This window comes from Dermacentor variabilis, chromosome 2 (assembly GCF_050947875.1).
Source record: "Dermacentor variabilis isolate Ectoservices chromosome 2, ASM5094787v1, whole genome shotgun sequence".
Classification (NCBI taxonomy): domain Eukaryota; kingdom Metazoa; phylum Arthropoda; class Arachnida; order Ixodida; family Ixodidae; genus Dermacentor; species Dermacentor variabilis.
The window spans coordinates 42,930,219-42,946,519 of NC_134569.1; the positions used below are offsets into that span (position 1 = coordinate 42,930,219).

The 16,301-nt window shown below is 43.3% G+C and overlaps 1 protein-coding gene across 2 annotated transcripts in view; it reads left to right on the top strand.

Moving 5' to 3' along the window:
* LOC142571708 (uncharacterized) overlaps nucleotides 1-14,634 on the top strand; it is a 163,134-nt gene extending 148,500 nt beyond the window's left edge. For both annotated transcript variants that reach the window (XM_075680251.1, XM_075680252.1), the window contains exon 7: nucleotides 6,785-14,634. In XM_075680251.1, coding sequence (XP_075536366.1) covers nucleotides 6,785-6,831 — 47 coding nt within the window. In that variant the 3' untranslated portion in view covers nucleotides 6,832-14,634. The remainder of the gene's footprint in view (nucleotides 1-6,784) is intronic.
* The last annotated feature ends 1,667 nt before the right edge of the window (nucleotides 14,635-16,301 follow it).

Here is a 16,301-nt window from a genome sequence, read left to right on the forward strand (position 1 = left end):
AGTGACATCTTTGATTTTGGCGACCGGCCTTTAGGCCAAACATCTGTTGTTCACCACCGTATAAACACTGGAGACACGAATCCTATTTGTCGGCGTCCCTATCGTGTATCGCATGCTGAACGTCAAGTCATCCAATCAGAAGTGGACAAAATGCTCCGCAAAGGGGTCATCGAACCATCAGCCAGCCCTCGGGTTTCGCCTGTTGTCCTTGTGAAAAAGAAAGATAGTACGTGGCATTATTGTGTCAATTATCGCCACTTAAACAAGATCACGAGAAAAGACGTCTACCCACTACCACGCATCGATGACACCTTGGACTGCTTCCATGGAGCTAAATACTTGTCGTCCATCGATCTTCAATCTGGCTACTGGCAGACTTCAGTTGATGAAATGGACCGCGAGAAGGCGGCCTTCATCACGCCGGATGGCTTATATCAGTTCAGAGTCATGCCCTTTGGTCTATGCAACACTCCTGCGGCATCTGTACGTATGATGGACTCTCTTCTGCGAGGCTACAAATGGACCACCTGTCTTTGTTACCTTGACGACGTTATTGTTTTTTCTCCCACATTCGGCAGCCACATTAGTCGACTCAGTGCAATTCTTGCGGTCTTCCAAAAAGCCGGCCTTCAACTGAACTCCATGAAGTGTCACTTTGGGTGGCGCCGTCAGATTAACGTGTTGGGACACCTCGTTGACGCATCAGGTGTCCAACCAGATCAGGAAAAGTTTGCGCCGTATGCAGTTTCCCTGTGTCACGTTCTGCTTCTGACGTGCGCTGCTTCGTCAGCCTGTGTTCTTACTTTCGTCGTTTCGTCAAAAACTTTGCCTACGTTGCTCAGCCTTTGACAGATCTAAAGAAAAACACGCCATTCTTATGGGGCCCGGAGCAGGCTCACGCGTTCGTCGCTCTCATCGGGTTCCTGACCACCCCTCCCATACTTTCCCACTTTGATCCATACGCACCAACCGAAGTCCACACTGGCGCAAGTGGCCATGGCATCGGCGCTGTTGTCGCCCAACAACAGAATGATACCGAGTGCGTGATAGCTTATACCAGCCGCCTGCTGTCACCTGCAGAGAGAAATTACTCCATCCCCGAGCAGGAGTGCTTGGCTTTAGTTTGGGCTGTGGCCAAGTTCCAGCCATATTTGTACAGCCGCATGTTTTCAGTCGTCACAGACCATCACGCACTCTGCTGGCTGTCTTCCCTTCGGGACCCGACTGGACAGCTTGGTCGCTGGGCTTTGTGGCTCCAGGAATTTTCATTTGGTGTCCATTACAAGACTGGACACCTCCACAAGGACGCTGACTGCCTCTCGCGTCACCGATGGGTCCTCCCGATCCTGTTGCGCATGATCTGGTGACCTGCGTGATGGCTTTCACTGACATGACCGATATGCGCGTTGAACAACGCGACGCATCCATAGAGTCCATCATTGCTAGAGTGCAATCTGGCAGCACTGATGGCACGTGCCGCGTGTTCGGGCTGCATGATGGCATCCTATACAGCTGCAATATCAACCCTGACGGCCCTGAGTTGCTCCTTGTCCTTCCTCGTCATCTGCGATCCGTCGTTCTTGAACAACTTCACGATGCACCGAAGGCAAAACACCTTGGAGTTTTGTGTACATACGACCATGTACGATGCCGGTTCTTCTGATCGGGTCTCTACCAGTTTGTTCATCGTTACCGTATTTACACGATTGTAGGTCAACCCATTTTTTTTTATTTGAATATATGAAGTGGGGTGGTCGACTTACAATCGAAACCAAGACATGGCACTGCCAAAAAAGCGAGACCAACAGGAGCTACAACGTGGTTACAGTTTTATGCTTGCTGTATGGCCCTACCCGTAGCTTTTTGCTATCCTGCATGTTTGTTCGCTTTTCAGGAGGGTTTTTCAACATTTCTGAGAGTTTTGCAGTGCACACAACACTCATGGGAGGATGTCAATAGTTGATGGAAGCGCCGCTGTTCCATTCCCGGCGGCATCCTCAGAACAGCGGCGCTTACGGGAAGTATCGGTAGCTCATGGAAGAGCAGACACTGCTCACGGGCTTTTCTCTATAGTTTTTCCAAAGGCATTGGTTTGACTTGACTGCCGGCTATGTGCTACTTCCATGCTTCCTCAGTCATCATGAATGCTCCAGGCCCACTAATCATTCGGCACTCGTTCACAACAGCGTTCAAGAGGGCTGCCATCCTTTACACTGAAGAAGCAAATCACTGTGCAGCGGGCCGCAAGTTCGATGTTTCTGAACAGGTGGTGCAAGAGTGGCGACTGCAGCGAAGCAAAATTTTCACCTTTGACGGCAAGTGAGGAATTTCCCACGTGCACAAGTCTGGACGCTTTCCGGTGCTGTAGGCCAAGCTTGCGGTGTACGTCGCTGAAATGCGTGAACGGTCCCTGCCTGTAAAGTGTGACATGGTCATGAAACAAGCCCGGATCTTCACCTTTTAAGGACCTGCTCCGTCGTAAGTACGAGTGGCTGGCGGCAGAAGACGACCACGAGCTTACGCCAACCGGACCTGTCTAAAGAGCCTCCCTGACGGCTGCGTGTGGTTGGGTGCATTCGGCATGGGCTGCTGTTCCACAAGATGTCGTGGTGCAGTCGTTTGCCAAATGTGGAATTTCGCTGGACAACGACGCGCTGTGGGACCGTAGCAGGGATGACGATGGCAGCACTAGTGAAGACGAGTAGTCCAGTGACCATGTAAGCTACTAATAAATTTTCGTTATCGAATGTGCCCTCGGGTATGCTCTTTTCTTTTCTTTTTCCTGTTAGGCGATACGGGGGGTCGACTTACATTCGATTCGACTTACAATCGTATAAATACGGTATGCCACAACTTGCAAATTGTGTCAGTGCCGGAAGAAACCTTCCCTGGCAGCGGTCGGACGACTCCATCCAATTGAAGTTCTCTCTGAACCGTTCTTTCGCGTAGGCCTTGACCTGCTTGGCCCTTTTCTGACGACGACTAGAGGGAATAAGTGGATCGCCGTCGTTATTGATTACACGACATGCTACGCATTAACAAAGGCATTGCCGAATAGTTGCACAACAGACGTCGCCGATTTCCTCCTCCATGACGTCATTCTCCACCACGGTGCACCGCAACAGTTGCTTACAGAACGTGGCCGCTCGTTCTTATCTCGAGTTGTCGACGACCTCCTCTGCTCTTGTGCCACTGAGCACAAGCTGTCCACCGCCTACCACCCACAAACAAATGGTCTTATGGAATGTCTCAACCAAACAATCTCAGAGATGCTGTCGATGTACGTCTCCAACGATCACCGCGATAGGGACGCCACGCTAGCTTACATGACATTGGCGTATAACTCGTCCCGACATGACACCGCAGGATATTTGCCTTTTTAGCTCTCGTATGGTCACGACCCCACATTGCCATTTGACACCATCCTCCCTTCTGTGCCGCGTGTTGCAACTTAGTACACTCATGAAGTCGTCAATCAAGCTCACATGGCACATCAAGTTGCCCAATCTCGTTTATTAGTCTCGCAGCATATACAAAAAGAGCATTGCGACCACTGCCATTGCGATGCTAAGCTCGCACCAGGTGCTTGGGTGCTCCTCTGGTCACCATGTCCTCGGGTTGGCCTCTCCCAGAAGCTTCTCTCTCGCTGCATAGGGCCTTATGAAGTCCTACTTGGCCAAGTTAACAATGTAAATTACGAGAGTTTGCCGCTGCACTTCGATGCATCCTCAAGTCAGACTCCTGTTGATGTCGTGCACGTTTCGCAGCTGAAGCCATACTTCGCTCGCAATTCTTCACCTACCGTACGCGGAGATGGCGCTTTGCCTCCGAGGGGTCCTGTTATGGAAGGATGAAAGAAGAAAGAGGATGAAGAAGGGGAGCAGAGACGCTGGCTGCTGCATGTTGTTGGTGGTCAGCCATCTTAAATACTCTGACTCAGCCTGTATATATATTGTAAATATAGTCTTTCTATACTTGCAACACCGCTGTAACAGTATCAATTCAGATATAATTGAAAACAAGAAGCAGCGCTGATGTGTAACTAGAAGTGAGCACTTCTTCAGCACATGACATCTGTGCTTCGTTTCCACCATAGAACAATGCTTCTGCTGTTGATTGTATACATTGAGCACCTTATAGGGTGTCTGAAGTTTAACTTGTACAGTTTGAATCATAATGTTTACTGTAGCATACAGCCGGTAAATTTACAAAACAAAACAAGGAGGAGGCAGTATGACACATCGCTGTCATGTGTCGACAGCCCTGTGTCATTTTGCCTCCTTCTTGTCCTCTTTGTAAATTTAGGCCTTACACTATAGTAATAACAAACCAACTAGTTCAAACAAACTGTTGTTGAAATCTAATGTGCTTTTTAATTTAGTATGGTGTTGATATGGCACATTTCTATCCATGCTGGCATGGAGAAAATACATGTATTCATGGGGATCCCTGAATGTTGTTGCCATTACATTGGAAGGCTCGTGACAACTGGAGGTTTGAGAACAAATGGCTTTAATTTAACTGAGCTTACTGTACCTCTAGCTTTTTAAACATTTCTTGAAGTGGAACATCTTCAAATGATGCCTTAATATTTGCCAGTAAACAAAATAAATGTGGTTAGGCGATCATCTTAATGCTGGAAACACTGCTTCTGGCATAGTATGGAGATGGCTGTGTCAAATTAATGTACGCTTGACATTTCAGCCACATTATACTTGCACTATAGCATGCTTTCAAGGAATTCACTTGTGCCCGCCTTGATTCAAGTCTGCTGTGCTAGTTGTGATAATAACCTCAACCAGGGTTGCTAACCTGATGTAATTTTTAGAGAAATTCGGGCATCTGATTAGCTCAGGTGATATGATAAGGGCTGGATACAAACAGTGATATCACTGCAGAGCCAAATATAAGTGTGAAGCTAAGTCTGAATCAAAGAAAACTTTTTTTAATAAACACCTTGTTGGTCATTGCCACATGGCATGGAGGCAGTCAGTAGAAGTTAGCTGATAAGTTTTGCTAGGAAAACGGCTGTTCAGATGTGCTTGAAGAGTTGTTACATAGAAAGAAACTAAAAGAAGAAGAAGAAGTTTATTCTTTCTTTCAAAATGCAAAAGAAAGTGAAGCAAGAGCTAAAGGCATATGGTCTTTAGCTCTCTAGATGCAAACATTAAGTCAAGCAATGTTGGTTAAGGTTTTAAAAGAACTACCGCATCACATTGCAAGGAATATAGCTTCTAAATGCAAGAAAATGGTGTTAGTGCAAGGGAGGAGTGGCTCCATCACTGTTAATATGCAGAACCAGCTCGCACTGACATGTATTATGCTGGCAGAGGCTTATCAAGAATAGTCAGCAATGGACAATAAGAAACAGCTCACATAGAATTTAAATGTAAATGGAATGCATCATGGCCTAGTTTAAATGGATGCCTGCTCAGAAATATTCTCCAATGCTGGCTCTGCACATCATTGTGCCTCCACTATTTATGCTTGCATGGCAACCTCTCTCTTCTGCCCTCTGATTCACTGAAGGCGGTGGAGCTTGGCTTCCGAGATCTCTGTTGCAACACACACTTTCTGTGCTTCCCTGCCCTTATGCGTAGCTAATATGAGTGCACGGTTCCATTCGTAGGTGATTTAAGTTGCAGAAATGTGCTGTCTTTATTTGCAATATTGTCTGCTACTTAGCCATCTTGGCGCAAAGCAAACAGGCAGAACATCACAAGAGTTGCACAAGCCTTCCATTCAAGTCAGACCTAATGCTAGTTTTGAGTGGTCCTTTAATAAGTCAGCAGCATAAAAAATTGTAGCAAGTCAGCAGCATAGCGTGGGCAGCACTGATTTTGGTTGGACACAGATTTGCTAGCAGCTCCCCACGTTTGGTGGTACAGTTGGACTCTCATAAAGCAAATATGATAATTTTGCAAAAAGCAACGTTTAATTATTTATACCATTACTTTATTATAGTTGAATGCCTCTGAAACAAAATGCCTGTATAAACAAAGATTCCACATGTCCAATTCAAACTCCCATTTTTCATGTGTTGTGAATGTCTCTGTAGCAAAGCATTAATTTTGATGACAAGAAAGGCAGTAAGTGGCACTCGATGCTTTGCACCTCTACATTTCGTCGCTCCCTGGTTTAGCCATTGAGTTTGCCATGAACCTTAGTGCATAATGTCAAATGCTGTGGCATTTTCCATCAGAGTGTGCAGAAAAAAACTAGTTTCTTCTTTCACTGAGTATCTCCTGAATTCATGGCTAAGTAAAGGTTTTGTTTTTCTGAATGTGCTTAGCCTCCTTTCTTGCAAGTAGTACAGTGCACAATATTTACCATGAAATGGCCTGTACAAAGGATTCTGGAGATTCCAAGTGCTTCGTTATAAAGTTGTCTGACTGTATAGTATGCATCTTACCTTAGCATAACTCAAATCTTGTCTTTATTACCAATAGACAGGTATGTACTATACGCATGGAATGAAACACGTCAATTCAGGGCTATCTAATATGCGTCTTTGTTTCTGCTGTCTCAATTTGGTGTGACATCTGCATAATTTTGGCTTTTACGCTTAGATCATAGTTCTTACCATCATTAATGACTAGATGCATAGTGACATGGCACTGCGGTGTCAAGTATTTGTGCTCATTAGGTGTTCTACTCTAAAATTTTCCTGCTGCGTCTCATTCTGTGAGTATAGTACAGGGTGGGTATAACAGGTTTCGACTCTGTTTTGCTCAGTGTCGTGCACGGGTCATATATTAAAGCTATACATCTTTCTTGCTCGCAGGTGAAGATCTGCACTTAAGTGAATCTGGCAGCGACAGCGATGACTAAGCACTCACAGCCAACAGCAGGTCACGTAGCTCCAAGCAACATTAGCATGACTAAAAAAAATGGGCTTGTCTCCTCGTCAACTTGAAGACAAAGAGGCACAGCCTTGAGGAGGTGAAAGGACTTCAGCACACAAACACACACAACCATGGCACTTCTCCCTGTTTTCTCTCACTCAAAGACGGAACAGAGTGGGCACAACGAGAGAGACTAGCAATTCTTTTTTTTTTCTTCTGTCCTACGCGTGGCACTAGGGAAGCCAGCACAGCGAGCTCTGTTAATGTGGAGCAGTGACTTCATCTTGTTCTGTTTCTGTGCCGTTTCTGTATGCCTGGGCAGTACAGTGTGTTTTGCGTGTTGTTTTTTATGTTGTGTTTTCCTCATTGTTCATAGAGTGTGCCTGCAGAATGTGTGAGCACATTATTTGTGCTTTATTACCGATGCCTTTTTTATAGTATCTTTCTTCCTTCACGTTTTGTGTTTTTGTTTGTTTCCCTTCAGCAATGTTTACCGCACAAAAATGAACACTGGTGGAAAAGACTGTTGCTGCTATTCATGGTTCACATGCGTGCCAGCAGTGCAGAATTATTGTGCTTTGTTAATGCCCGATTACTACAAAATCCTCCTAAAGAAATAAAGGGAAGAATTTGTGGTACTGATGAATCTTGTCACATACCGTTTACTTAACTTGAAATGTTGCCACTGTTGATTTAATTTGCTCACTAGGAGGGAGGCTTCAGAGGTGAATTATTGCTTATGGCAGTCACGACTGCATAACAATTCTACTCCAATTTCATATTGTTCACCCTTTGGCATCGACTCGGATGCCCGCGGATGCTGCCATTATTGCTGGGATTGACCATTTGATAGGATGTATGACATAAAATGAATGGGATCCAAAAAATTAATTGCATCGTTTGGCGTGGGATGCACACTTTTCTAGGATCATGAAGTCTCGCTTAAATTGTGGCAAATGGACTCATTTGACTCGCTCGTTAGTGCATAACTGCTTCATGCATAGTATTTTCAGGGTCATATACTTTTTTCACAATCTGCTTGATGAGTAATAATTCTGTCTCTTATTCGTGATAGGCTGTGCAACAGCAGGAAACAATCCGTACTGCATAATGCTGCCAAGGTAGTGTTTGAGTGCTACAGGGCTTATACTTATCACACAAGGTAATGGAAGCAGCAGCACCATTGTAACGTTCCCACCATAGAGTTTCCTACAGTACTACCTAGGGGGAACTCTGGCGCCACTCTCAAGTGCAACAAGCCGTGCAAGTTTCTCAACGTGCACTGTGGCACCATGGGTACGCAAGGATAATTAAGGTTCAGTTTTCCTTGAGCATCACTTGACCAAAAGCGTAGTCATGGATGCCAAAATAAAGGCCTCTTCAAAATAAATCTTTGTAAAATATCTTCGTTCTCCCATACTAAATCTTGCATTAATGGTTATACATGTGCCGCCACTGTAACCTTGATGACAAAGAGGTTGAAGTGCACCGAGCCCAAGGTTAAAATATGCTTGGTTCCCAACTGGGCGGTTGCCATATTGGACGATTCTTCAGCAGTCACCAACATGGCCGTGTGCATGGCCAGGCTGGCTTCTGCAAAAAGATGCGCTGGCTCAGCGCTATTCAACGACCGCATAATTTCATGTTCTGCAGTAGAAGGTCAAGCCTAGAAGAAAGCGCTAGCGGGAATCTCTCTGTTGAAGAGAAAATGCCACCAGAGCTGAGACAACATGCCATGGACCTACAGCTGTGCCTCCACTTCAGCACCACTCACCACTCATTCCACATGCCAGGGCTGGGCAGAGAGTAGAGCCGCAGTTGTAAACTCTATGGGTTGTCTAACTGGAGAGGGTGCGGTTCTTCTTATGGTTAATCCATGGTCATGGACACTTGGTGGCTAGCAGTGCATAGCCACTCCTTGCTGGTGTGTTGGATCTGATGTCCTTGATCCCTAAGGTGGCAAAGTAGCAATGAGCTGGCATATTTTTTGTGAACCCAGCCATGGGCATTGCCATGTTGACTGAAAAATCGGCTTGGACGGCAATTGCTCATTGGGACGCCAAGCATGTTCTAACCTCTAGCTCAGCGCATTTTTGCCTTGTCGTCCCCACATTTACGATGGCGTTACACCCACATATTGTATAACAAGCAAATGAAGAAAATAGTAGCGTGCAATTGAAATTGGCACACTGTGAGCATGTGAAACCTTCTTGTCCTTCCTCCAACTTTAGTGACCCACCAGTAATGGTCTCAGTCAGTATAACTGTAAACCCTAGCGTAAGTGCTGATGTTCTTACTTTTTCTTTTTAAGTTTCTTACACAGTAATAGAGGAAGAAAACAGCATTTCACGCATTATTTAATGGAGACTAAAACGTTGCGGCAGATGAAACAATGGCTGCCAGTTGCATCTGCGAGCTGTCCCGGCTCTCCAAAAAAAGATTCCCATCCAAAGCACCCACTTATTGGCACTCCCACGCATACAACAGCATAGCAGTGCCATTTTACTCCCTTATAATTGTAAGAAACTCTATGGTCCCCACTATGAGCACAGAAGGCTTGGCAGGGCTATTATCCAAATCACATAATGAGAAATACAATGATATAAACATGCTTCCATCAACATGCCTCCATGTACATTGCAGGTGGCCCTATAACAAGCCCTTGCTTTTCTTAATTTCCATAAGTGCACCACCATTAGTGTTGGTTAAGTTTGTATGCAGATTGCAAACCAGTGCTTGAATTTTATTTTAATTCATAATGCCTTGCACATTGCATTACCTTATTGAATGTTGATCTACAATGGCCTGTCACTGCGAACAGCATACTTGTACTGCTGTTCCATCGATAGGAGGCTGCTCTCCAACTATGCTGAATGTTAGTAAAGAATACAGTCGTACTATTACCGTTGAAAGCTTTAGAAAGTGTGATGTATCATTCTTGATTATCAGACTTTGCTCCATTTGGCTTTTTTCCTTCTCATAACAAGGTTCATTTCCTGTTTAGCTGAAGTGAAAAGCAAATCACAAAAGTAAAATTTTTCACTTCTCTTTTCTTTTTGTATCGCCAGTGGATGCAGTCTGTGTGACACTATGCAAACAGCCTGGTGATAACATAACCATTCCAGTCATGTTTTATGAAGAAGGCACAAAATGAGTTAACAATAATGAGACAGCAGCGACTGTGGAACATCTATGCTAAAGGTTCAACAGTAAATTGGATGCACATTTTTTTGTGACCGTTCCATGCATCTGTAGCATGCTGCAGGACTTTTTTATGAATTGTTGCAGAATTGTGAAGGTATACCACTATGCTGTGCTTTGGCAATCGGGTGTCTGTTGTCTTTTGTACAAGCTTCTGTCTATAAGGAAAAAATACTTGGGTTTGAATTTCAGCTCACTGAATGAATGATAGGGTAGTATAAGTTGAATCCACTTCTGAATATTTGCCAGCCTCTCGATAACACAGGGGCATGTCTTAATTTGCTTGCTCTTGACTGCATGTATTTACATTAGCCATGCTATAAACATAACCAGCCATTAAGAAAGTGTCACAACGTTTTTCGTCTGAGCGCCATCAGGTTTTGGCCTATACATTGCAGTATGGCTCTTTAAATATGTAACAATAGGCTGTGAGCTTAATGTCTTGTGGAGGACAGAGTTAGAAGAAAAGTTAATAGTGCAGCATAACTTCCTAGATGCCGACATAATAAAGTACATAAGTTCTTATGTTAAGCAACTTAATTTTTTTTAATTAGCTAGCTTTGAGTAGAATTTTTTTTTTTTTTTTTTGCTTGCCTACAAGCTACAAACAGCAACAGCTACCCTTTTTTCAAGTCATACATGTATACATGCCTGATGTGACACTGGTAGGATTGTTGCCATTGTTTAGCATGCATATAACCACTTGAATTTTGTCGTCGTTACACAAAGGTGCAGAAAAAATCATGCCCCTTTTCATTCATTCAGGTCACCAACTCTTTACTTAATGAGGTAGCAAATTATTATATTTTATGTTGCATAAGCTGAGCAGTATATAAAAGTCTATTGGAATATTGAAGATCAGAAAAAGTTACTTCAATGACCTCAGGTATGTTTCATTTCTGCATGGAGATGTTTCACACATGCTATATTTGAAGGTGCTTGCCTCAGTCGCCAATAAGAGAAACTAATTCAACGACAATAGAGTGAAACTGAAGTGAGGTATTGCGAACATTTGCCGTAGTGTTATTCTTTTTTTCTAGTTACATACTGCAGACCGCACATGGGTCCTTGCAGGAAGGGCACTCAAGCGTACAAGGCAAGTAAGCCTTTAAAGTTTGCCATTGTTTCTTGCAGCACCACAGGTTTCATGTGTCGAATAGACTTTTGCAAGCACCTAGGAGCTACCCTCGCATTGCATATTAGATCAGGATGCTGTACGTTCCGAAAAGATTGGAGTAACAGAAACCGATCTGACGAACTTATAATACCTCTATTTGTTACAATCTTTATGAATAAAGTTTGAGCAGTTCAATCTTTATGACAGTGGGACATAGAGTGCGACATAGATCTTTAGCAGCGCGACATAGAGTCTCAACAAAGCAAAGTGCCTTTATTATTTAAGTGTGGCATGACATAACAAAACTGAAAAGAGAAAAAAAAGGTGGCCATTTGTAATGAGTGCCATGAAAGGGTCTTGTTTTAAGGCGGCTCAGACTCCACAGACACAGCAAAGTGCATTAGCAGTAGAAAGATGACCAGGATCATGATTTTGTCAAATTGCATGTCAAATGCACATATAATTATAGAGGAAGTTGTACTAGTTGGTATATATACCAAAATTTAGGCATATTAACTAGCATTAAAACGGCGTAGGATTAGAATGTGTCCGTTTTGCTTCTCATTCTAGTCCTACATCTTTTTAGTGGCATTTAATGTCTGAATTCTCAAATGCACGTAATGTTGCTGATGCATATTTAACCGGTGGATGTCAGTGCACACCACGGCTGCTTGCATATGTAATTAGCACAGAGTGTTCGTGTGGCAGTGCTTGGTTTGTTGGCCTATCGACATCCTATTCTGCTGCTTACAGAACATAATTGCCGGGTCCCTGTAGGGCAGAGGAATCCAGAGGTGGTATCTTCTACAACCTAGTCTTCCTTGCAGAAGACGTACGCAGGACAACGTTGAAAGTTTATATGAGAGTGCAGATATGCCCTGGTTCTATTCTGTGTACTATTACGTGCATTTGTGCCTGATCCACGAAAGCTGTGTTGCATGTTGTCTAGTGTGATATGACAAGCTTCCATTGCTGTAGCTGCAAAAGTAGACGTGTATGTCTTTGTCGTGAGCTGACAGCTCTTTTGTCCCATGTTCTTGGCAGTTTCATGAATGAGAAAGTGATGATGCCCTCCCTACCCAAACTTCTCTGTGGAGTCTTGTATGATATGAGCGAGTTAAATGTGGCCTTACAGAACCAGCCTGTGTGTGGTTTGTTCAATATCTTTTTTTTTCTGTACAATCTGCCAACTTTTGACTACTACTTCTGTTTGTTAAGATTTGTTGAAAGCGATGTACAAACGTGCATTTACCACAACTGTTTGTCTATTTGTCTATTAAGGCACACACATTTGTTCAATGCGGGGAACGTGTTACCCTCAACCTGCCTTACATTTTGTATGTGTTGTGTACGTAGAGTTCATTCCCAAGTAGCTATGAAGGGTGTTTGCTCACTAGCAACTTGTCTTAAGATCTTGAGGCAAGATTTGCCTGCACTTGAGTCGGCACATAAAGCCCGACCGATGTTGGTGTGGACTGTTTCAAGCTTCTAGTTGTAACAGGCCATGACAAGATGTTGCAAGTGTAATACATTTGAACGCTTATCACCTTAGCAATGCTTTCTTTTTTTTTCTTTTTTGGTGTGCACAGTGTTGTTAGAGAATGGGAATTGTGTGCTGCTGGCAGTTTGGACTTTTTTTCTGTCAAGCTGAGAATACCCAAGTAGTCTGTCATATGCACCTGGTCATTTGTTGTTGATTTTTTTCCAAGGTGTCAATGTGTGCCAAGGCTTGTGGAAATAAGAAAGAAGAAGTGGATATTGTGAGGAGGGGGAACTCGCTTGTAGTCTCAAGTATTGTGTACTGCCGTAAAATTTGCTCAAGGCAGCATTCCCAGGAATGTTGTGTATGTTAAGCAGCCCGTGAGCGGAAGAACAATGCTAACTTGCCACTTAACTTGAGATACACCAAAGGCATGCTGTGTGTAGGAGCATGGTGAACGTTTGAATAGAACAGTATCGGCGATTACATTAGTACACATTCACAAGTTCGCCACCAATAATGGGAAACCTTGCACCGGTTTTATTGCTACATGTGTAAAAAAAAATAAGTGCAAGAGCCAAGATACTGTGATGGTTGGTGAGGTTTCATCTAGGTTCACGACACTGGGATGCACATGGTAATGATTCTAGGGCCACCTGTTTTCCTTGTACTGTAGCACAGCATGTTAATAGTTTTGTGAGCCAGCGTCTTCACTTACAAGCAGTGCCTGTGGGGAAGGAAGGCCTGTTGGGCAGCTACCACACATGTCCCCTTGGCACTGCGTGAGACGACTTGCAAAACCAGCAATTCAGACCATGCAAAAGCACACAGGGAATTTTGTGCACCTCAGGAAGCATGTACAAGTGAATAATGCTTGTTAGGAATGCTGTTAAACCTGTGTGTCAGGTTTTTATTGCTGAGCAAAGTGCCGCCTCTTACCATTCTTAGGGTATTTAAGTACGGAACGTTAAGGAAAATTACCTCACGTGCTGCTGCGCATCTAGCCGCTGTTCTTCCCCCACGGATGAATGCACGCATGCATCTAAGCGCGCTGCTGTGCTGCTCTTTTTTTTATATTTCTTTTTTTTCTTACATTCCTGCACAAGCCTGTGCCCCAAGATTCTGCCTCCAGTAGAATTTTGTCTCCATGCATTACCAGCTGTGATGACTTAGCCTCGTCAGTGGAATGAGATTACGAGGTTCACCATGAAACAGGAGGGAGGCTGAAGAAAAGTATGAAAGGACTGACTGCAGGCAGCATGCATTTTGTCTTGTGTTGCACCTGTGAAAACTTACCAGATGCACCTCATTTAGAGTTGAGATGTTGGCTTTCCAGAACTAGTCATGTGGTTTAGAGTGGAGAGAGAGCAGCGGAGTTGGCATTTGCAAACAAGATTTTTTTTTCATTATTTTACCTTTGATCCCCACCCCACCTTAACTTCATTTCATTCGTGGTCTATATTGTGTCAATGTCTGCTTGGAGTGTATTGATTGTTGGCAGAAAAAAAAAAGAAAAACTGTGGACAATATTGCTAGTGCAGCTGTGACTGTTAGTGACCACTGTTGCAGCTGACAATTCAGTTTTTTTTTCTTCTTTCTCTCCTTCTTCCTACTGTCAATGAAAATATGAGCATTGCATTCCTTGTGCCACTGTTGATGCAAATGCACATATGTTACACGTGCTTGATAATGTTTGTCAGAGAAGCAGGGTGGTGATAACAATGATACTCTTACCTCTTACATAAAAAAAAAAAATTGCAATGTACTTGTTTGGTAAACGCAAGCTGCAGCATTGAAAATGTTGTTCTTTTCATTTCTTTTTATTAGTCAACACACTGGAAGTAAACCTCAAGCGTCCCAAGCTTTGTATGTGACTCCGAGGACCTATGCATGTGGCTTGGTTTCTTGAGTAGCTACAAAGTAGATAAGATGTTTTATTATTATATTATTATTATTATTATTATTATTAAATATACAAGTTTAAACTGCTGTTGGATGTTTCTTTCTTGGTCCAGTTGACTCCCATACTCGGCGTAGCATAAATGCTGGTGCTACAACACTGTGCTTGGCTCTTGTATTCGGTGCAATTTGTCTTGAACTGCACAGAACAAATACCAAGTCATGCATCATTCACTTCAGTGCACTGTAAGGAGACCTCGAAATAACTGAATTGACTGCACTGTTGTAGCTTAAAGAAGTTTTTATTCATTCGATATGTTTAAACAGTGTCATATTAGCACAATGTCCAGGCGCACACAAAAGAAAATTAGAATGAGGCTTACAGTATGCTTTCGTGGTTAATGCAATATGCAAGAATTGTGTGCTAGCAATCGTACTGCAAATGGATAACTAGAAGGCGTACTTCAAAAGTTGGTAACATAGCTGTATTTAGTCACCTTAGCAACTTTATATTTGTAGAGTGTTAGCAACTATAGTGTTAACTTTTTTTTTTTTTGTAACATAAGTAGCCAGTAAATAGTCCTGGTAAAATTCATGAAGAGTCTTTGGATGAGTTAAGTGCCTCACGCTTGTTTTATCCAGAGGGGTATAATGTGTACCTTCATTTATTGCTACTTCAAAAGACATACAGAAGAGCTTATTAGTGGAACATCCGGCTGCACAGAAGCTGATTTTCTAGGCTAAGCACTATCTTGAGATGTGATATCATTTTCCATAATTGGGGCCAAATGGCCATGTTTCATTTTTACATTACAAAAGTTGACTTCTCGCTGCAGGTAGCAAGTTAAAGCTATAGTTCAAAGAACAATAAGAAAGACATCTGGGAACAATTAAAATTTAAAGACAAAACTCCAAGCAAGTCATTATCACTTAGTGACATGAAGGCTCTTTGGTCATAACCTGGTGGCCTGGAAAAAAATTAAATAAATAAAAAAATGTTACTGACACTGATGGGTAGTTTTCGGTCAAGAGCTTGGCAAGTAAAGAGGTTAAAATAAACTGATGTCAGTGTGTAGGTGTTTTGAACGCGTAAAGCCTGCATTCTGCGAAGCCAGGTGCATCATAAGCATGAACGTATATGTACAAAGTGGAAGCAGCGTTAAAGGTCCACTGTACACCTCCCCCCCCCCCAACCAGACCGCACCCAAAAATTATTATGCTGCCAAATACATATAGCCTGATGGGCACTAACACCCACGCGCATTTAGAATACTCGTTTGTGACAAAGATGAAGCAGTAAAAATGGTACCAGACTTTAAAAAGAAGAAGATGTAGAAATGCAGCGAATGTTATGGTATTGTCAAATCAAGGCTTGTCATTCAGGATTGTCAATTTGTCAGGATTGGCTAGTGCAGACAACAGATTGTCTGCACCAGCCAATATATTGCGAAATGAAAACGCATATAGAGCTGCACTCAAATTTCACGTTAGGGGGTATCGTAATCGTCTGTGAACTTATTTGCAAGTCGATCGTCTGGCTATAAAATAATTCAGAGGTTTTGACACGAGAACAAAACTTCATGTTTGCAGGCGGTGGTGGCCGCATGCCTTTCAGGCAAACCACCTGGCTGCGTTTGGGAAGATGGGTGCCAATAGTCTGAGGCAGGCGGACTTCAATTAGATGCGCAGGCTCCGTGGATACCTTCAGCGAACGCAAAAACGCGATGAGTCGGTGAAACAAGGAGTGCAGTCAAGCACG